At 39.2% G+C, this 17,490-nt stretch overlaps 1 protein-coding gene across 1 annotated transcript in view; it reads right to left on the reverse strand.

Annotated features, from left to right (window-relative positions):
• Positions 1-2,846: 2,846 nt before the first annotated feature.
• The window catches only part of LOC150076341 (uncharacterized), a 32,703-nt gene continuing 18,059 nt past the window's right edge, over positions 2,847-17,490 (reverse strand). The window contains exons 2-5 of the mRNA XM_090387326.1: positions 12,767-13,008; positions 11,038-11,158; positions 5,190-5,319; positions 2,847-3,488 (exon numbers count right to left, since the gene is read on the reverse strand). Of these exons, the coding sequence (XP_090243452.1) occupies positions 2,847-3,488; positions 5,190-5,319; positions 11,038-11,158; positions 12,767-12,977 (1,104 nt within the window). The 5' untranslated portion in view covers positions 12,978-13,008. The remainder of the gene's footprint in view (positions 3,489-5,189; positions 5,320-11,037; positions 11,159-12,766; positions 13,009-17,490) is intronic.

Here is a 17,490-nt window from a genome sequence, read left to right on the forward strand (position 1 = left end):
TTCTCCCAGAAATTCTGGTTTTTCGTTCAGCAAATTGACCAAAACTCACGCAATTTACAGACATATTATACAAGGTGCAATATTTTCAAGTCGCTGTACGCCTAAAACTGTACAACCAGCCTATGGGTGGGGATTTAGTCCAAAGGACAGTACGTGTGTATTGTCTGCCCCTTCGTGTCGTGGACGAGGTTATTGGGAAGTAGCCTTCCTAGTGATCGCTGTTTCGCAGTAGCAAAGTGGGCAGACAACACACACTGCGCTACACTCACTTTTGGCCATTTTACAGAGTTTTGTATCGCATCACAGAGTAACAAGGCGAAGTTGAACTAAGGTTCAGGGGCCGCCTTATAGACGCAACACATGTCTGTATCCTACTAAATTTTAATACTAGCTTTGTAATGGCTATATGACACGAGAAACGAACTTCTGCTGCATCTTCCCCACCTCCTAAAAATCTGTTATTGACAATTTTCCGGTCTCCAAAAAGTTGCTATTCAATTCCGCTTTGATCTTTACCGAAATCTCCGTCTCGAACACTGTGGCAGGCACGCAAGTAAATGGATCTTCACGAGATCCAGCCTTCGATTACTCCCCAAAATTTTGTAGTTGTGTTCCCCCCTAGTTCTTTTCTCTTTTGTTAGTGAAAATATACCTCCCTGGTTCATTTTACTGATTACCTTCAGGCCGTTATATACGCCTAACAGGTCCCTCAATATGCCCCGTTGCAGTCCACACTTTTTACGCTATCCTTCAAATTGGAATCGATTAGTACCCCGTTACCAATTTGGTTTCCCTTCTTTTGAACCCTTTGTCTTCAAAATGTCTCCAGAGCCGAATACAATATTCTAAATGTGGCTTCACCATTGTCTTATACGAAGGGACGATAAAATCCTTTTATCTACTTGCGAAGGTCCTATATATCAGACACGACACCACGTGCCTTCCACACTACTTGCTTATAATGCATGGAAATTTTCATCGTAACCCTCACTTTGTCGCTTTTGTTCGGAACCACTTAACTCCAAAAGAAACTAACATTTAGAACCACTAGACTTCATTTGCCACTTTTCAGACCGTTTGATTCACTGAAGGATCTTTCCATGAATCCAAATTTGCTCTGTTTGCAAAGCCTTTCAAGGGGACCTGTATCAAAAGGTTTACTAAAGTCAAGGTAAAATTTTGTTTTTGTTAAGGAACCTGGATTTTCGACTTGACAGAAAGCTGGACAACTTAACTGAAATAAGGACATTAACAATTTTTACTGTAAAAATTCATATTCGAGCCCATAAGTAAGGATTTGTCCAAAAAGACGAACACAATTTCAATCCGAATAGTTCTGTTCACGGAAGGCAGTTTTTTGAATGCGAAGATTGATGGGATTAACCTCATCACAACACAAGCCACGAGGCATCAGTCATTTCTAACTTGAACTTGTTCTAAGCATCTCTACCTGAGATCAGCTATTCCTCAGCTTGTAAGTATGACTGGGAGTCCCTGATTAATTCCCAACTCAGTCTTAGAGTATTTATTTATTCTACTGAAGGCTGAGAAGTTGGGTTCACACGATTACATTTTAAATCAAATAATCAACTCGAAAATAATGTTTCTTACTTTTAACATCAAGTTCACTGTTCTTAGCGACGTTATTTAATGCGAGAAATGTAAGCTCAGAGTCCAAAGAGCGTCCCTTAAACTCTAATACTTCTTCAGCAGCGCATGCTCAGAACTAACCTTTGTATTGGCGTTCATCTTGAAATAAAACGCTTCAGGTAGCGATGATCTAAATGTCAGCCGTTCTGTACATATTACGCTCCTTAGGTTTTCACAATTATCTCAGTCACTTTCCCTCTCTATTAGAATATCTTTATAGATGTATATTCATACAATATTATTAACATATTTATATATCACTTTACACTATTAATGGTTTCAGTGACCATTTCACCCCTAAACATCCACTTCGACAGAGGTAATATCATTGAAATATAACTCTACAATTAAATCTGGAAATCAATATATAACGTGGTTAAATATCAGAAGAATCGGATCATTTGGACAAGTACAGTTCATTCCTCGATTGAATCGTCTTGCACGTACGGTCCGAAAAGTGACAACGAAGGCTCAATGTTTTTTTAAATAAGGTTATGCATTTGGGGATCAGGAATTCTGGAGTCACGTAAAAAATAGGGGGAGAGGAGCTAACAGTGGTTCAAGACGAGATAGAGTAAGGTAATTTTTTATTCAATCTGATATGAAATTTTCCATGGAATGTACACAGGGGGCGAGGAAGGCACACTGTTCTATGATTTATGGAGCCTTTGCTAGTAGGGAGAAGGATGTTACTATTCCTCTTTACAAGGCGATGGTTAGACCGCATTTTGAATATTGTATTCAGGTCTAGAATTGCACCTAAAAGAAGAAGAGCTGCTGGAGAGGGCTCAGATGAGGGCCATCAGATTGACAAAGAGTGCAATGTGAGGAACAGCTTAGAAGGTGTGGATTGCAGAGCTTGACTCCTAAAAGAAGATCTACTTGATGTGTACAAGGTTCTAAAGGGACTCAGTAAAATGAGTGAGTAAGGTCTGTTCTCCTTCGTGGGTGGAACACAACAAGGGTGCACAAATATAAAATCAAGGAATAACAGAAGATTGGGTTTCATGAACTTCACCGATGGACAGTGGCTTGTTGAACATTGGAAATTCTAATTGTAATTCAAACTGTTTGGATATTGTCCTCATTCATAATCAACACACAATATAAATAACGACATTTTATTATTCTTTACATAAAGAGAAAAATAATGGATATTAACAACGAGGAAATGTCATATATGGAGAAAGGGATCGTCAGGCGATATGCGTATCACTTCTCTTTCTTTCAGATGGGGAATGTTTAGCCAGTGGCGTTGTTTCTGGCGTCTTCTCCTTGTTGCTCTTTGTATTTTCTTCTTCCTCCTTCTCTTCTGCGGACAAAGGCATTTTCACCACTACCTCATCCTCCTCTTCTTCGTATTTCTTGTTTTGAACCTGCTTCTCGTCTTCAGTGTCGGTGACCTCAACCTCTCTGCTTTCACTCTGGCACGGTTGATAAACGGAGTCGGTTGGGGTTCCTACGAAAAACGGTCTCGGCGTTTGGCCCCTTTTCACCCACCCGACTCCTTCTTCGTTTGTGGCGCTGAAGTTTCTTCGGTTCAGTCGATTTCGAATGAGAACCACGACCCCTACGGCCAGCAGAGCGGCGACACTGATGCCTACTACCAAACCGACAATTAAGGACACGTTTTTACGACTTAGACCTTCGTTGCTTTCTTCGTGGTACACTGAGGAATATTGAACAGACTGCAGACGCACTTCGTATTCGGATAAAATGCTTAACAACCCCTCATAGTACTGTTCTCTAGAGAACAGAGCTTTGTGTGTTAGAAATATTTCGTCCGCCATTTTTTGGGATACAACGTGGGAAGCGCCTCTGCCAACGTCGATATACGCCTGCAGGAGAAAGGAAAGGAAATCAGTTATTAGTTCAGATTTTTATTAAATAAGCTATTTTTTTTTATCTGTAAATGTAGTGCAGATAATATCAGAAATAAATGTTAGACTACAATTATTATGATAAAGAAATATTAGTTCTTTTCTAAGTTTCTAACTTAAAATATTATTGATAATAACAGATTTAGCTGGGTGGTGTTATTTCTAATGCAAATTCCAGTAACGTCCAAATATCCTCATCAATTCATATCTCTGGAATTTTAAGACGTATTTCTGGAAGACGACTTCAAAATCTAAAAGCAGACAGCTTGACTTTGCGAAACCCATGAAGTGATTCTATTTAGGGTTTTAAGAAAAACCCTTAACCCGGGTCAGTTATTTTAACATATACAAAAATTGTTCCATTTATCGATGCTTCAAACTACGACAGAATCTCTCTCTCTCTCTCTCGATCTGGACAATAAAAGAAAAGAAAAAATAAAATGCGGAGGTTAGCAGGGAAGACATAGATGGTCTGTCCACTTCTAGATTTTGATAAAGCAAAAAAAAAAAAAAAAGTAGTAATAGTAACTTCTCACATCTTTCTTAATAGTTAAAACAATTACAAAAAATCAATTAAGATTTCTTTGCAGCCTCTGCTGTGCTGCAAATAAATCTTAATCTTAGAGAAAGAATATTACATTCAAGTTGACGACAGAAGATACTCCTTCAGCATATGATATCCTGGCTGCTGCGCGGCCACGCACGCACACAGTCAAGTTCAAGTTCTGAATTACCCGAACTGTGGTAATTACTGTTTCACTCGGATGATTCATCATCTAGTTCTAAGTTGCACTGATCACTATTTCTTTTGAAGGGATAGTAGACAAGCCAGGCCAAGAACTGCATGATGTTTTCATCCGTGGTATGATTTGGGATGCATTTGTTGCTCATTAATTTAAGATATGAGTATATGCCAAGGCTCACAAGTTAACATGACTTTACTGGAGATTGGCTGTAATTGATAATCTTCTTAATCGGGGGGGGGGGGGCGATACCATATCTTTCTCATATTAGGTTTGTACATTGTCGATGTACTCCTCTTTTATTCCATCACAATGCTACCAATCCGCATAGATGTCATCACAATCTACGCGGACTGGTAGCAAATCTCAAAAGGAGCTCTTTCCGTTTGAAGGGATTCGATAAGCTTCCGTACTTGGGCCTATTCTTTCAAATCTTTAATTTTTTGATTTATTTATTATTTTTTTTATTGGCTTACCTCACTTCTCCGGATAATGTTTCTAATCTTAAAATTTTAACGAAGTCAAATCGATGCAGATAATATTTAATTTGCAACCAATTGTCCAAGTTGTGTTGATTTAAGTGATCCTTAATTGGCAACAATCAACAGGAAGCACAAAATATTTTGTCTGCTTGAGAGCACGCCAGGCCAATGAACGACAGTGTGTTCTTTTTGAATAGAATGCAAGAACAAACTCTCACGAGTGCCATATTCTTTCAGATTGTAGAAAAGCCTTCAGAATTTTGCTAAAAGAGTAACAAAAGTCAACAAGAAAAGTTTATAAGAAAAAAAAAAAAAAGACCAGGAGTCACAGCAGTTGTTCCTTTTGTTCTGATAGCATACCCAAGTTAAAGTAATGCATATTAGCGAGATAAAATAGCATTCGTAAATTCTTATTTATTTTTGATGACACTTACTCCTACTTTGACACCGACCTGCGCATTGCTTGTAGCGATAAAGATTAAGATGTCATCCTCACACGGCCCCAATCTCCAATTACGGCGAAGCTGTTCGGCAAAGAACTTCGCTGCATCAGCCAGGGACTGCCTGAAAAAGAAAGCTTTCAATGTCTCGAATCTTCTTACATAGTAATTTATCAAAAAATTCTAATGGTAATAAGTAATTCAAGGAGAACACGAGGGATTGCTCAATCTTCAGAGAGACGCCATCTGCGATTTTTTTATAATGTCTGGTGGACTGGGGACCATCGTAAATGAACTCTGTTCTCTGTGGACGGTTTCTGGCATTTTACCAGGCTCCTACTTCTTACTGTTGCCGAATTAAGGAGCTCTTAGCTAGGATCCACACCAGGATCCAGTTACTAGTTTTGTGAGGGTAAAAGACGGCCATGTCGCTGAAAAAGGGTTTATCCCCCCTGTGAAAGCCTCGACCATTAAAGTGACATAGACAGAACTATGACCACGCATACTACCAAAGCAGTGTCTTCCAGTTATACAGATTTCTACGTGCACTGGAAAAACCAACGACGATTACTTCATCATTCCGACCACTTCGTTTCTTTATCTTTTTACAGTTAAGATTACGCAAATCAGTGTATGCAAGGCCGGACAGTAGGCATTTTTATTATGTCAGCTTTAACAAGAAAAGTTTACCGTAGGGAAGGAATAAACATTCCTTCCCTATGGTAAACTCACAATCGTGGAATATTTTCACACGTGCAAGAACCGTGCCAAAAACTTGGAGGAAAAATATTTATCGTTTCTGTGTCATTTAATTCATCAACAAATGCGGAGATCTTTAATGATGGGCATGGAGATCATGCGCTCGTGATCTTATCTGCAGAGAATCATTCTTTTAGGACGGTGGTCGTGAACCAATAGAAAGTTTTAAAGCAGCTTCTGTTCTTAGCATAATAACGCGTTCTTCGGATACACTTCGTGATTTAATTTTTCTCGAAATATTATGGATATCTGTCGTAGTTTTATACTATAATAAAATGTTACAATATATTAAAATTCCCCGTGCAGATACGCGTTCAATGCTTTCAGGGTGTGCGAAGATTATATTCACCAGCTCGCGAAAACCTGTTAAATTTTGGACGTACTTCCAGTTCTGGATCAGTTCAGTGGGAGTGATAAGTAATTTGTCTTATTTTTCGATCAGCAGTTTGTCTTAAATAGTGAACTTACTGTTAATTGACGGCTTCCACTCAGACCTTTAAAAAAATTCAAGTTAAACCGAATTCTTATAGGAAAGAAAATGAAAAATAAAGATAGTGATATGGTAAGAGAACTATATAGTAAGATAATCCAGCATAGAACACCTCAGAATCAGGTGAACATCGAGGGGACGAGGGCAAACTAAGGGCAGAAATGAAAGTCAGGTGTGCTTGTCTTCCTCGTCATTGGATGGACAGGAGGATATGTTCTGATAGTGAAAGCAGCTGAGTGATCAAGGTTGAAAAATAGTGATGAGGTGCGTTTAGCAGTAACTAAAGAGCTTAAAAGCAACTTAAAGAAAATTAGGATAAGGAGGCTTCGGAAGATTAGGGATAATGGTGTGGTATTGGAGATGCAAACAGAAAAGGAGCTACAAGAGGTAAAGGAATGCGAGGGCATTAAACGATTGGGCGTGATTCTCTCGACTCCAAAACAGCCAGGGCGAAAAATAATATTGTATATGTGGAAAAAACGATCAACAAGGAAGACCTGTTAGAAGACTTATACAACAAAAATTTACTAAACTTGAACATCTCTAGGGAGGAAGTGAAGATGAAGATATTTGTCCATTTTTGTAGTATTAATAAAGCAAAAACATGAAATAATTGGGTCCTCCAGGTGTCAAGGCGTATTAGAAGTCATTTTTTACTGCATGGTAGGATTTTCATTGGCTTCATGTCGTATAAGTTCAATGACTTTCATTTAGTTACCTTGTGCTACAATTGTCAGAGATTTGGTCATACAGCCAAAACATGTTACCGCACAGACCCTGTCTGCAGTCACTGCGCAGGTATAGGACACCCCTATACATTCTGTACTCATCAGCGAGAACAACCGATCTGTTCCAATTGCAAGGCAAAAAAACCGAGCTGCAAATCATTCTGTAAGGAATAAACAGTGTCCAGAATACTTGAATGCACTTGAGTTGGTCAAAGAAAGAGGACGGAAATTTGATAACGTTAATGGCAGATATTGATAATCACTTAATTCTTAATCAGTACAATGCAAAATCAAATAGTAACCTACGTATACTACAGATTAATGCTCAGAGATCAAGATCGGTGGCTGATGAAGTTAGACTAGTGTGCAGCAGAGAGAATATTGATATAGCCTGCATACAGGAACCACACTTAGTGAAAGGTCGGCCTACACGATATCCACTTTCAGCACGTGTACTCTGTGCGGATGAACCAGACTTAAGAACTGCAATTGTAGTGTTTAATAAGGACATGGTTATTACTGTTATAAATTCGTTGTGCTCTTCACAGATGGTGTGCATAGGAGTGGAGTCAGATCTTGCATCATTCTATCTATGTTGTATGTATTGTCATCACTCAACAGACATTAACTTCTACATCAGGTACATGGAACTGGTTCAAAATCGCTTGGGTAGTAATTCAGTAATATTTGGGATGGATTCTAGCAAGATCAGCATCGTGGTTTGATAGAATTACAAATGATCATGGTCGTCAACAAGATGAATTCTTGGCTTGCTGTGGATTGTTTATACAAAATCTACCAAGTTCAGATAGTGCTTTCTTCACTGTTTCTTCACTGAATCAAATATTGACTTGACAATCTGTAATGTAAGGGCAGCTAGTATCGTGGACGATTGGCGATTAAGAGCAGACTGGGTCTGCTCTGATCATCGGGCCATTGTATTTTCTGTCAGGGACATAACAAAACTAGCTCCGTCTCAGGAACAGTTATGAAGATTTGCTATCGAAAATGCAAAGTGGAATAGGTTTGACGAATATATTCACGTCCGACTTGGGAATCTGGGTATTTGGGCATTCAGTCAGATGTCTGGAGAGAATGCAGTGGAGTTACTTCAGCGCTCTCTCTCTCTTTGAGGCTTCCAGTACATCTATGAAGCAAAAGAACTGTAATAGGATTCCAGTTAAATGGTGGACTGGTGAGTTAAGCCAACTTCGGAAGCAGGTTCATAAAGCGCGGAAAAGGTACCAAAGAAGTAAGCGTAACAATGGGGAGGAGGAAGTAAATGTACTTAAAGTAGAGTATCAGAACGGAGTGCATACATGCGTATGATATCTAAATCAAAATTAACTGCCTGAAGAAAGTTGATTAAAACAGTGGGCAATGAGAACCCATGGGGAATTGTATATAAGCTATATACTGGCAAGACTAAAATATATAATGGAGATACAGCATACTCTATTGAAAGTGTTGACCAGGAAAGTACGAGTTGGAGAGAAAGTATGTCTTCGATTTTGGATCATCTGATTGGAGATACTATCTCTGAGCAAGACGATGAGGAACAGATGTTGATGAAAAGGCTTAATCATGCTTACTCTGGGGTACATGACGAGGATCCCTTTGTGATGCAGTACAAGGATGCGTTGCAGTACAATGCACAAGAAACAATAAATGCCCAGGGATGGACCTCATTGAAGGAGAAGTCATTAAACGGGCTCATCGACTGATACCAGGGATCCTTCTTGAAGCTTTTAATAGCTGCCTGTGTGACGGGGCCTTTCCATTACCATGGTAGGATACCCTATTAAAGCTGATACTGAAGGGACCATCTAGGCCAAAGAATGATCCACGATCTTATCGACCTATTGCCCTACTCCCTGGATTAGTAAAGGTGTTTGAAAGGATGCCGAGACGGATTACTGACTATACTGAAAAAAGAACTTAGGCTGGTCTGGCAGACAATATGGTTTTACTCCAGGTCGTGGAACAGAAGATGCGCTTCGGGCATTGCGAAACTATATATTAGGCTCGAACAGTAAGTATGTCCTTGCAATCTTTATTGACTTGGAGGGAGCTTTTGACTCTATTCAATGGAGCAGCGTTATTATGATGTTGAGATTTGCAGGCTGTTCAACTAAGATCTTTAGGGTGGTAAAGTACTTCACGCACCGTACAGTGACTTGGTCGTCGGTTGATTCTATTGTACAAGAGATGACCAGGGGATGCCCACAAGGATCGGTTTTTGGGACCTAGTTTTGGATCGGTTTTTGGAACCTAGTTTTGGAGGACTGGTTGCGTAGGGACTTCGAGCATACAGAGATGGTGGCATATGCTGATGATCTTGTGTTGCTTATTGAAGGAAATACACGGATGCAACTATAAACCAGGTCACAGCAGCAGGCTTTATTTGAACTTAATAACTTGTGTAGGTTACATAAACTGACTGTATCAGGAACCAAAACAAGGACAATGGTCTTCAAGGATCAATTTTGAGTAGAAGACCCCCAGTTGTTAGAATGAATGGGTCGAGCCTAAAATCGGCAAGGCAAGGCAATTAAAATATCTAGGCGGATCTTTGACTTTCAACTCACATGTTACTTATCTATCAGAAAAGGTGAGGAAATTTATTGGGATGATTACTCGAATCACTCAATTTGCTATATGAATGTGTATTTATCCCCATGGTAACGTATGGCGCACCAATTTGGTTTGAACGTGTAAGTGGAAAAGTATTTACTAGAAGGCTCAGTTACATTCAAAGAGTAATGCTCCTTAGGATGTGCATGGCATGCAGAACTGTGTCAACCCCAGCTTTGCAGGTTGGGACTGGAAATTGCCTATTGATCTGCATTTATTGTATTGTGCATTGGCTTACTTCATCCGTCGTGGCATTCCCTGTTCTTTTCTGAATATACAGGTGGACATTTTGGCAGATCCCAGGAAGGAAAAGACAAGAATCTGGGATGCTTTGGTAAAAGTCTGGCAAGAGCGTTGGAGTGTTTGTGATAAAGGGCAGATTACACAAAATTTTTTCCCAGATTTAAGAAATACAGCCTCGATAAAATTCAAATGGTTTGCTCCAAACTTACAAGCTATGTTCTTATTAACTAGTCATGGTTCGATTAATGCAAAGTTGCATGATTTAGGAATTAATGAAAGATCCAGTTGCCATTGTGGCAAAAGCGAATCATGGGAACATTATGTACAACTGTGAGGAGTACAGCGATCTACGAATTGAATTGGTATCTCGGGTTAGTAATCTCAATCTTATGGCAGAAGGCAGCGAGACAATTCTAGTTGATAAACAGGAGAACTTCTTGGCTTTCCAACTGCAATATTTCTTAGGTGGAAGATTCTTCTGCATCTGGAATCCTTGGATTTGTAATGCGGTATGGTGTATGCCGAATTACCTAGAATTCTGCGAAATCGTGGAGGCTTGAGTCTGCTATATCCACTGCAACTCCAGCTCCTTGTGCTGGAAGTTCTGCTCTCGGCAGCTCCTAGCGCTGCTGGCTTCCCAACAGACTGAACAGATGCAGATCTTTCCAATGAAGTTTGGACTTTGTCTGAAATTTAATTATATATATATTTTATTTTTTTATGTAATTTGATTATTTTTCAATTTGTTCATATCAATCTTTTTTTGGTCATGGCAGGATTTTTCCCTCCCTGTACTTGGGCAAACAGGAGAGGGAGTATATAAGAGTACTGCTAAATTATGTGTAACTGACAACGGGGTTGCCATTGGTTGGCTGGACCGCTTTAAGTAATAAACATCAAAATATCAATATAGGAAGGAAAATGCATCACTGTATTTAAATTTAAAAGCATTATATGAATAATTAAGGCACCTTAAAAAGCCACTTACCTATAGGGTCGATGTACGTTCCTTACAATGACAATTCCGATTTTGATACCGCCGTCGCATACTTCGCATATGCAAGCAGTTGTATTGATGATATTTCTCGAGATGTTGTCTAATTTATCCACTGGTTAAAAAAAGAATTGATTTTGGTTAATATTCAAGTTCTCTTAGTTTCATATACATATATGACATATTATTAAAGATGCAACACTGTACTGGGGAGCAACTTATAAATATAATTACCATGATTGTAGTAAACTTAAGTTGAGACAGCTTTAAGTTCTCCAAAGATCAATTTATCGATAATGATTGCATAATGTTTAGCAACAAAACTCTGCCTCACATTACAAAACAGAAGTTCTCAGTAAAGCAAATGGATCTTTCTTTCAACAGGGAAGGGGATAGTACACAGACGATGTCATAGCTTGTTTGAAATTTTTGGAAGTGCCCTAAAACACATTCAGAGGCATTCTCTTAATAAAAACTGAAGTAAATTGTTTTCATGTTCTTGGATAATGGAATACGTTCCAAAATTACAATAATCTTCACATTGCCATTTGCCTAACTGTTCAAATCCAAGTATAATACGCGTAATTTGCAAACTCCTCTACCTCTAAAAGGTGGTGTATATATATAGGATGCTTCTTGACATTGTGAAAGGTTTTCCCAGTGTCTTGTTTAGCCACCTTAGGATACAGTATGCTATTCCAAGGAATCTCTTGAGTCTAGTAGACGACGCAGAGGACCAAACAATAGATGCGTAGATTGCAAGCTGGGAGACATCTCAGGACATATATTAAGCGATATGAAAGAGCCGAAGGCTGCTACAAAAAGGGATGTTGACAGAATGCTCCTTGGGATACGCCTCTATTTATGGTGTACTTCAGGCTACTGTTATTCTGTATCGCAAGAATTTGTCTTCCTGTCAGTAGCTTCTAAAAATATCAAGTATGGGCCTCTAAATCTGAAGTGGTTCTCGAGAATTATAAGTAGCGCATGGTTGGAGAGTCTGTCCCATGGCACATTGATATCGAGGGAAAGTATATCCATTTGTCCTCTATTGTTTAAGTAATGTTGGATCCTGCAGAAAGGGATGCCCTCTAATCAACTTTATTTGAAGGCTGTGTGGTCCGGTCCTGCCCAACCCAAACCTCGCTTCTTAATCCCATTGAGCATATGTAGGATGCCTGTTCGTCCGCACTATGTTCTTGTTTATACTCCTGCACGATCACCAGGTCAGTGGAGTTTACAATAAATCAATCAATACAAATGTTAATAGTATTTAGCAGTCACGGGCTTGAACCCCGGTCCACTTAAAGAGCGTGTGCTACTGCCCAAGTAACCTCCAAGAACTGAGGGCGTTTTTATCTATATGAATGTGATATATTCGTGTTACTTTTCAACATCGTGTTGACTATGTTATGTCGTTTGAAGCAGTGATTCGGACCAACTTCAGACCATCACGGTATTAGTTAATGGTCCTAATAAAGCAGCTAGGCTGCGTAGTACCATCATTATAGCTTAGACGCTATCTGCATGTTACTAGGATGGACGAGTACTGCGACCGTATAAGTTATATTTTACAAGACAATATACTTAATTCCAAATGCAGATAAGTTTTTAAGCTATAAAATAATAGTTATTCCAGATGAGTGTATTTCGTTTTTTTTTTAAGTTAAATGAAGTTCAAAAATTGCTCAGAATTTTAAAATTAAAGTGAAGTTTCACTTGCCTTGTTCCCAGGTGAGGATGGCGTCAGGATTGCAGATGTACGATTCGGTGAGACGCCCACATCGGAGCGGATCTTGCAGAGGACTCGGGATATCAGACACATTCCAATTCCAATTCCACTTTATTTCGTCTGTGACGGGGATAGGGGCACGAACTGTGGATATGTGTAGGATTACGGCAAGGAGAGTGGTGGTGAACTGGAGTGTGACCATTCTTTCTTTTTTTTTCTTTATCGAGTTTGTTCTAAAAACACGAAGAAAGAAAGACGATATATTTACTATATTATTTACAATATACACTATTTATCTTTTCTGTAGGCTCCATTTCTGATGCTGTATTAATTGAACGCGAAAGAACTACGTTGACGGTATTTTTAAAATTCTAAGCTTTTAGCTAATCGTAATTAATAAAGGAAAAAAAAAAAAAAAAACTTACATTTTACGAAATATTTGAAGTACACTTGACTGACAGTTTCTGTTAGTCGAACTGCGGATATATCGTAATTATAATCTACCAATCAGAAATACACATCATGAAATTTCATAATCATAATGCCTGCCTACTGCTAATTAAAGATTCTCGGGGTACAATGCCGGAATTAGGTAGCCCGAGATCTTGGCGCACATATTTTTTGAGGTGCGAAAATGAGGTCATGGAGTAGGGCGTTCGAGCTAAGTACTGGCAAATGATGCAAGAAAGCAATCTTATACAACATCAGAAAAAAATCCATTTCACGTATTCATCTCCTCCAATAGTTTGTCTACTTCTTCCTTGAATTTATTCAAACTATCCGCTTTCACAACAACAACGGATGGATGCTTGTTCCAGGAATCAATCACCCATCGGCTGAAGGCAAAGTTCCTGTTCTGCAATCATCGTTCCTCAATTTGAATTTATACCCCCTCATGTGTGTAACCTGAGCAAGAGGAAGAATCCCATCAACACCGAGTTTTATCAAGCCGTTCAAAGCCTTAAACACCTCAATCAGCTTGCCTTGCAAGTGCCTAGTCTCCAGATGCTACAATTTACAGAACTGAAGCCTTTCTTAGTAAGAGCACCTCTTTGTTCCCCTTGTAAACCTCGTTGCCTTCTCTGTACCCGTTCTCCGTACTGGCAGTTCTACATACTTTGCAAAATGAGTCCTCCAGGCCTGTATGCATTACTCAAGGTGTGGCCTTATATAAAGTCTTATATCCACTGTCTTATACAAAGGGATAATCACTTCCTTATACAGCACAGTTTCTGTATATCATTGACAAAACCCATGAGCTGTCCTGGCAGCACTACTCAGAAAACTTCATATCTGAGTGCACAATTACTCCCAGGTCTTTTTCATTCTCCATTACCCCGAGAACAGTACCGCACAGTGGTTACGTTCCTCTGGGATTACTTCTACTCATATGCAGCATTTTACATTTGTCAATGTTAAACTTCAGTTGCCACCTCTCAGCCCATCTGCTCACCTTTTCTAGGTCCTGTTGCAGCAGCAGCAGCAGCATACTATCACTAACATCCATGCCAACCTTTGTATCATCTGCAAACTTCGACATTAAGCTTGATTTGGTAGTTGTTGGCGCATCGGCTTCTGTGGCCATATTGCACCTCCCAAGGTTTTTGCAGTACTTTGATCCAAGCCCGAGGCGGGAATCGAACCCGCGACCTTTGGGTTGCCGGGCAGGTACTTTACCCACTCGGCCGACATTAAGCCTGGCATACCTTCCTCAATATCATAAAAAAACAAACTTTATTATAGATAGTGGGAAACCGGAATCTACAACAAGACAACAATCTCAGACTAACTTTAAAAAAAAAAAAGTGTTGTTAAAGCAAGAGAGAACAAAAAGAGCTGTATTCTCATATACTGATATTTGAATTTAATTCCAAAAAAATAAAATAAAATAAAATAAGCAAATAAAATGTTCTGTTTATATTGTGAAATCACACAGGAGCTTACATCTAATCATTCAACAAAAATATTATCGTATTTCCAATAAAAAAAAATGCTTGAATCGTTGAAATCGAGCGAAAATTGTAACGAAAATATTTGACTTGTGATTGTCTCAATAACACTAAAACCAATAACAAGAATCGTAAAATATTAGCGAAGCGGAAGCGTATAATTGATGGCACAAATTACAATTTTCCGGAACAATGGATGAAAGCCTTCTAGATTTCGACCAAATTTATTTAGTAAACTGCTCACTGCATAGGTATCACTTTGAGTGATGGAAGTCTAGGAATTCTGATATAAATGCACCAAGGATTGTAACACGAGGAACACATTTGACATCGTGAAAATGGCAAGATTACATAAAAAAGCCTGAGCAAGATAAGGCTTAATACATACTTGCCTTTATCTCAGTCAATAACGATCAGAGGTATTAAAGACAACTGCATGCACAGGTTTCGCGGGTGGAGGGCAGGAAGGGGTTGTCGCTGTCTGTTCTCTATAAAACTCAATCATATAATCTCGTATGAATTACTCATTTTCTTATTTGAACTTTATCGTACTTTCCATGGAAATTCTTTGCGAAGCCCTTGTGTTCACATTAGAATGACAGTAAATTGAATCTCCCATCTTTATCGTGCAAATTCCTAATTCCAGGAAAATTTTATTATCTAAGACACCTTTGATATCGCTTGCTTTTAGTACACACTTCCGATATCCTAAAGATTGGTGGGAGGGGTGCTATAATCACGTGAACGACTTTGTTGTTCAGGTGACATTGCCAGCTATGCTCATTATATAAAATTCTTCACCCTCCTGACATGTGGTAAACGATGAGTTGATCAGCTATCTTATCAAAGGGAGTGTCGCCACTACTGGTAACTGGAAGAACACGGAACACGCATCGTCAAAGGTTATTAGAAATAGCATATGGTCCATTGCTCCCTTATCAATATTTATGAGGTGACAGAGGGAAAGGTGCTCAGATCAGCGCAAGAGGGAGCAACGCTGTTGGGTTCCACTGCATCTGCTTTATTTATTTTTATTTTTTTTTGTTCATAGAAAAGTCAAATAACAGCTGGGAACTGTCCTTTCATATTAATATCAGTTTAAACAGCAGCTCATGGCTCTAAGTAAAATGAGATCGGATCGCTCGTTATCCACTACTATTGCAATACGAAAATTCCACAGAGTAAGCCTCTAAACACTCTTAGTTCCAACTAGAAAGTTGAAGTTCATAAGCCGTATAATGCCTATGAATATGTTGATATGGAGGTTTGATGGCGCATAAGCTACTTTGGCTATAATGAGCCAATTCATTTATTATATAAAGAAATGAGATCGGTATGGGAGGTAGAACTCGTGGTGGTCGAGTACAAGTTGTTACCTGTTGTACGGAACGGATGGAAACATTCCAAACTTGCATCAGTTCAAGAAGGCGAAGGCCAGCTGGCTTTACTATGCTAGGTTTATTTCTGAAGAGGTTTTCTAATGGTGGATTGAAAAGGTATAACTGAATATGATGCGTGGCACAAATCTTGACAGCATACTCCAATAACAGTGTTTTCCTATGTAAAGTTAGTGGGGGCTCGTGGGCATCAATGTACAGCCTATGTGATGTTCTGAAAGCACCAAGTGCAATCCTCAAGGCACTGTGCTGAAATGGATCAAGCCAGCGCAATGCACTCAATCTGGCTGAATCATACATGGGATCTCCATAATCAAGACGAGATCTGATTAATGCCCGGTATAGCCGAAGCAGAGAGGTACGATCTGCGCCCCATGTTTGGGAGGATAAAGCTCTGAGTATGTGTAACTTTTTTAGACAGGAAGCACGTACATTTTTAATATGGTCTATAAAATTTAATTTGTTGTCAAGGATTAATCCTAGAAATCTGATGTTATTGTGATTGGGATGGAGACATTAGAAATTTGAAGTTCAGGATCCAGATGAAGTTTGCGTTGCCTACAAAAATGGATAGCAACTGTTTTCTGCTGGGAGAGTCGATAGACATTGAGGCTAACCCACTGTTGTGTTTTATTAAGTGATATCTGAAGCTGCCGTTCAACAGACCTCATGTTTTTGGAATGGCAGGAGATGGAAAGGTCATCTGCATAAAGGTAAGTCTCAACTGTATTTGGAAGCTGTTTGGTGATGGAATCCATTCTAAGAGAAAAAAGGGCGGCATTCAGTACTGATCCCTGTGGAACACCTTCTTCCTCCATGAACGTTGCAGATAGGACACGTTGGTATTGAACTTGAAACGATCTAGTATATATGAAGTTCTTAACAAATATAGGAAAGTTGCCTCGCAGATCAAGATAGTAAAGATCACTAAGTACGCCATGCCGCCAGGTGGTGTCAAAAGCCTTCTCTATATCTATTGAAACCATTACGAGATGTTTACGCTTAACAAAGGCATTTCGAATGGCGAATTCAGCCTTGACCATAAGATCCAAGCATGACCTATTTTGACGAAAGCCATTTGACTAGGGCTCATTAGATGTTCTGATTCAATGATCCAGACGAGTCTTCTGTGGACAATTTTTTCTAGGATTTTGCTCAGGCAGCTTGAGAGAGATATTGGTCTATAGCTTTAAGGGTTAGTTGGATCTTTCCCAGGCTTTAGGAATGTCAAAACAGTAGAGTGATGCCAGGAAGCTGGAAAAACATTTTCTAAAAATATACGATTGTAAAAAACCAGGAGCAGGGGCAAAGCTTTGTCATCAAGATGTTTTAGCATGACATAATAAATCCCATCTGGCCGGGCAGCACC

Source organism: Mastigoproctus giganteus, chromosome 13 (genome assembly GCF_048544385.1).
Source record: "Mastigoproctus giganteus isolate SK-2022 chromosome 13, ASM4854438v1, whole genome shotgun sequence".
NCBI classification, from domain to species: Eukaryota; Metazoa; Arthropoda; class Arachnida; order Uropygi; family Thelyphonidae; genus Mastigoproctus; species Mastigoproctus giganteus.